This window comes from Dipodomys ordii, unplaced genomic scaffold (assembly GCF_000151885.1).
Source record: "Dipodomys ordii isolate 6190 unplaced genomic scaffold, Dord_2.0 Scaffold71, whole genome shotgun sequence".
NCBI lineage: Eukaryota > Metazoa > Chordata > Mammalia > Rodentia > Heteromyidae > Dipodomys > Dipodomys ordii.
In genome coordinates this window covers 3,751,359-3,755,846 of record NW_012267287.1, presented here as the reverse complement: position 1 = coordinate 3,755,846, position 4,488 = coordinate 3,751,359, and the positions used below count along the sequence as shown (strand labels likewise).

The 4,488-nt window shown below is 61.5% G+C and overlaps 1 protein-coding gene across 1 annotated transcript in view; it reads right to left on the bottom strand.

Annotated features, from left to right (window-relative positions):
• Crmp1 (collapsin response mediator protein 1) overlaps positions 1-4,288 on the bottom strand; it is a 20,809-nt gene extending 16,521 nt beyond the window's left edge. The window contains exons 1-4 of the mRNA XM_013023898.1: positions 4,140-4,288; positions 2,772-2,956; positions 1,056-1,220; positions 416-474 (exon numbers count right to left, since the gene is read on the bottom strand). Of these exons, the coding sequence (XP_012879352.1) occupies positions 416-474; positions 1,056-1,220; positions 2,772-2,956; positions 4,140-4,288 (558 nt within the window). The remainder of the gene's footprint in view (positions 1-415; positions 475-1,055; positions 1,221-2,771; positions 2,957-4,139) is intronic.
• Between the last annotated feature and the right edge of the window lie 200 nt (positions 4,289-4,488).

Below are 4,488 nucleotides of genomic sequence, written 5' to 3'. Positions count from 1 at the left end.
CAGCTCAAGGCGGCTAGCGCTCTACCACTTGAGCCACAGCGCCACTTCCGGCTTTTTTCTTTTTGCTTATGTGGTGCTGAGGAATCGAACCCAGGGCCTCGAGCACGCAGGGCAAGGGCTCTACCACTGAGCCACCTTCCCAGCCCGAGCTGTGTGTTTTCAAACCCCAAAGTGCCCCAGCACGTCTCCAAGGCCCCGCTGGAGCGTCTCCTGGTCAGGCGTGGTCCTGAGGGGGCCACGTGCCTGTTCCTTCTGGTCCTGTCTCTTCAGCCCGCAGACCAAATGCAACGCACATCACAGGGCAGCCGCCTGGTGCGTGAGCGCGGGCACAGGAGGCGGGGACACTGAGGCACAGACACAGAGAACCCTCTCAGCACTCCACGTCGGACCGGAAAGCGCCACCCCGACAACCAACGGCCCCAACTCCAGGAGAGAGGCAGGACTGGCTCTGGACATTGAGGAAATGAGGGCGTTCTGATGGGAAGGTGGCGGGGTATGGCAGGCGGAGAAGGGGCTCCCTGCGCAGACAGGCAGCGGGATGGCAGGGGTCGGAGCGCTGCCTGGGGCCGAGCACAAAGCCTCGCACGCCAGGCTCCAGAGCCGGGGCCTCCTCAGTGGATAAGGGACTCCCAGGAAGGGGAGCCCTGCTTCAACTGCGGAGGCAGTGACACCCAGCTGTGTGCATTCCCAGGAAGAGCAGACTCAGGGCTGCACGCCGCGGACCCAACCCAGGGCTCAAGGCCCACGCTGCGGACCCGACCCAGGGCTCAAGGTCCACGCCACGGGCCAGACCCAGGGCTCAAGGCCCACGCCGCGGACCAGACCCAGGGCTGCACACCGCGGCCCCGCCCCCGGGCTACATGCCGCAGACCCGACCTAGGGCTGCACGCCACAGACCCGACCCCAGGCTGGAAGCCATGCACCAGACCCCGGGCTGCACGCCGCAGACCCAACCGGGGACTGCACGCCACAGACCCGACCCAGGGCTCAAGGCCCACGCCGCGGACCCGACCCGGGGCTCAAGGCCCACGCCGCGGACCGGGGCTCCGGCCCACCTTTGTCCTGCACCAGCACCTCCAGCTCCTCGCGCACACCCTCGTTCCAGCTCGTGATGTCCACGTGCAGGGAGTAATCACAGCAGGACTTCGTATCCGCAGCTTCGTGCCACTTCTCGAAGGAAGCCAGCAGGCTGGACCCGGGCTCGGGAACAACGTGGTCAACTGCAATGACAAAGACGCTCTATGACACTGGGGACCCAGGGTGCTCAGTGCATGACCACACCTGTACCCAATCACCAACACCAACACCATCACCATCATCACCACCACCACCATCATCACCACCACCACCATCACCTCCATCACTATCCATTTCTTGTTTGGTGGTACCAGAGATCTGGTGAACTCAAGAACTTGCTAGGCAAGTGTGCACCCAACTTCTCAGCCCTTTTACTTTTTAGGTGTTTTGTTGTTGTTGTTTGCCAGTCCTGAGGCTTGAACTCAGGGCCTAGGCACTGTCCCTGAGCCTCTTTGTGCTCAAGACTAGCACTCTAGCGCTTGAGCCACAGCGCCAGCTCTTTGAGTAGTTTTATTATGAGTCTATGGGGACTTTCCTGCCTGGGCTGGCTTTGAACCATGATCCTCAGATCTCAGCATCTAAGTAGCTAGGATTACAGGTGTGAGCCACCGGCGCCCGGAGTTTAGTTCATTTTCTTTTTTCAGACAAGGTCTTACACTAACTTCTCCCAGGCTAGCCTCAAGCTGAAATCCTCCTGCCTCTACCTCCCTAGCAGCTGAGATTACAGGCAAGAACCGGCCCACCCTGCCCCCACCGCTGGTTTCCCCCCTCCCACCGTGCTACGGCCAGTGTCACCAGCCTGGCACCATAGCCACCGTCACAGCCATAATTACTAGAACCAGTAGCCATGGGAGTCCTGTCCTCGGCGCGGCCATCCTGGGAGGCGGTGGGAGCCAGCAGGGGTGAGGCCAAGGGGGAGGGAGGTGGCTAGGCCCGTGGCTGCATCCCCATGGATGCTAACATCTCAGAGAGCCTGACTGGTTGCAAGGCAGGGGACTGTGAGCAAGGCCGAGGCTGGCTCTCTCCCTCTCTGGCTCCTCTCTCTCCACGCGACCTCACGTGGTGCCCCGCAGGGGCCATGTGCCATGCTGGGGGTCAGTGCCGGAGGCTCTCACCAGATGATGAAGGGATCGCAGGCTTTCCACAGCCAGAGATGTAAGCTCAACAAACCTCTTCTTTATAACAGACTCAGCCTCGGGTGTTTTGTCATAGCAACGGGAGACAAACCAATACGGGGACTGTCTGTCCTGTAGCATTGTCACAGCATTACAGCCCTTCTGATGCACAAAAAGGTGTAATGGTACAGATGTTGTTGCTTTAAAACTTTAGCCATCTTCACACTTAGGGATTTTTTTTTGGCCTTTGTCTCCCTGCAATCCACATTGTTCTTCCTATACTTGTGAAATGTATTCCTTTTGTAAAAACCTGAATGTTAACTTCAATCTCATTCTTAGTAGTAACACCCTTCCAGCATTACTGCTCCTTGGTAGAACAACTGAAACAACTGTTAAGGAGAGCAGGGCTGACGAGCCTCTAACGTGCCGAGCGCTCCACCAGCTGCACCGGGTGACACGCTTTGTGAAATACGCGCTGCACAGCAGGCTGGTGACAAAGACGTTAGCGGCAGATGCAGGCTGAGCTCCCGAGGGGCGTGGATGGCACTGAGGGAGCCGTGGCGGGGGCGGGGCACTCACTGATCATCGTGGTCCCGCCGGCCAGCGCCGCCCGGGTCCCCTGGAAGAAGTCGTCGGCCGCGGTCATCCCCTGGGCGGGCTTCTGCAGGGAGGTGTTGACGTCCACCCCCCCGGGCATGACCATCCGCCCATTGGCCTCGATGGTCTTTACACCGCCCGGAACAATTAGGTTCTCTCCTATTTGTCTGAAGACAGAGAGAGAAGGCCTGAGTGGGAAGTCCGCCACGCCACCTGAGCCCCACTGAGCACACTACTGAGCCCCGAGACAGGAAGGACTGGCCAGTGCCGGGCCCGGGAGAGCCGTGGCCAGCGTCCACGGACCAGGCTCCCTAAGGGCTCGGGAGCTGAGGGGAGCCTGTTACCCAGCCCGGTCCTGCAGGAAGGCTTCCGGGCGAGGAGGCGGCAGGGCTGCACGCAGTCACCTCCTGTCGGGTCCGAGCGGCAGCTCAGACCCTGGCTCTGGCCGGCAGCCAGCCGGGGCGCCTGGGGGGGGCCATTCTCACCCTTTACCAACCTCTCTGTTCTCCCCCCAGCACCCCCACGCCCCCTCCCTGGCTGAGCGCAGATCCACCGCGCTCCATGCAGCCAAGAGGCCCGGGAGAGGCCGTCCCCCGCGCGGTGACCCGAGCGGGTGCCTCAAATGCCTGCCAAACGCCCCACGTGTGACCGTGCGTGGACGCTAAGCCTTCGGGGGTGCGAGGGAGGTTAGATAACGGGGTGGCAGGGTCGCCGGTGGGACCCGCAGGGCAGAGCAAGGAGAGGTCATCTGCGGTCACAGGAGAAGGCCGCCACCCGTGGGGGGGGGGGGGAGGCCAGCCCGGGCGGGGCCCTGACCCAGGACCGCAGCTTCCGCCGCGTGGGGGGAAGACTCCGTGGGTTAAACCAGGCCTGTGGCGCTGTGCTACAGCAGCCAGCCTGAACAGACCCCACCCCGGGCGCCATGAGCAGGGCTGAAGCCGGAGACAGGCCTCACAGACAGTGAGACAGTGAGCCGCGGTGCCCTGCCCGTCCCGGAACCAGGGCTCAGGACGGAGACAGAGCTGGGGGCCGCGGTGCTGTGGGTGGAACGGGGCCCTGCCTCCCTGACTCTCTCTCTGGGCCTTGGGGAGGCCCTGAACCTCACCGGCTGCAGCTTCCCGCGCACGAAGGCAGGGAGCCTGGCACCTCACAGCCAGCACCGACACGTGGCAGGTCGCGGGGTCACGGAGGCCTCAGGAAACGCCCATCACCCCCACCCGCTATGTGGCCCCCTCCCACTCTGAGCCTCTCAAACACAGCAACACAGCACCATCACCCCAGGCAGAGCACCAGCCTCCCATGCCCAGAAAGGCCAGGCAGCCCAGAGACGCTGAGTTCGAGTTCACCCACTTTATGAGGCCATCTTCCAGGTAGACGTCGGCGTAGAAGGACTGGTCATCGTTGACGATGCGGCCGCCTTTGATGAGGAGCCGGTCACTCTGAAAGGTGAAGCACAGGAGCCGGGTCAGTGGAGGAAAGCACGGAGGGGCAGCTGTCATCTTTAATACCAAGAATGTCCAAAACTCTTTAAAGCAAGGTAGGGGCACTGAGGGCTGGGTGTGGTACCTGGAACCCCAGCTACTCTGGAGGTAGAGAGTGGGGGGATCATGGTTCAAGGCTAGACCAGGGAAAAATTACAGGAAAAAAAAAACATCAGTTAGACTCCATCTCAACCAACAAACCTGCTGTGGTCGACTAT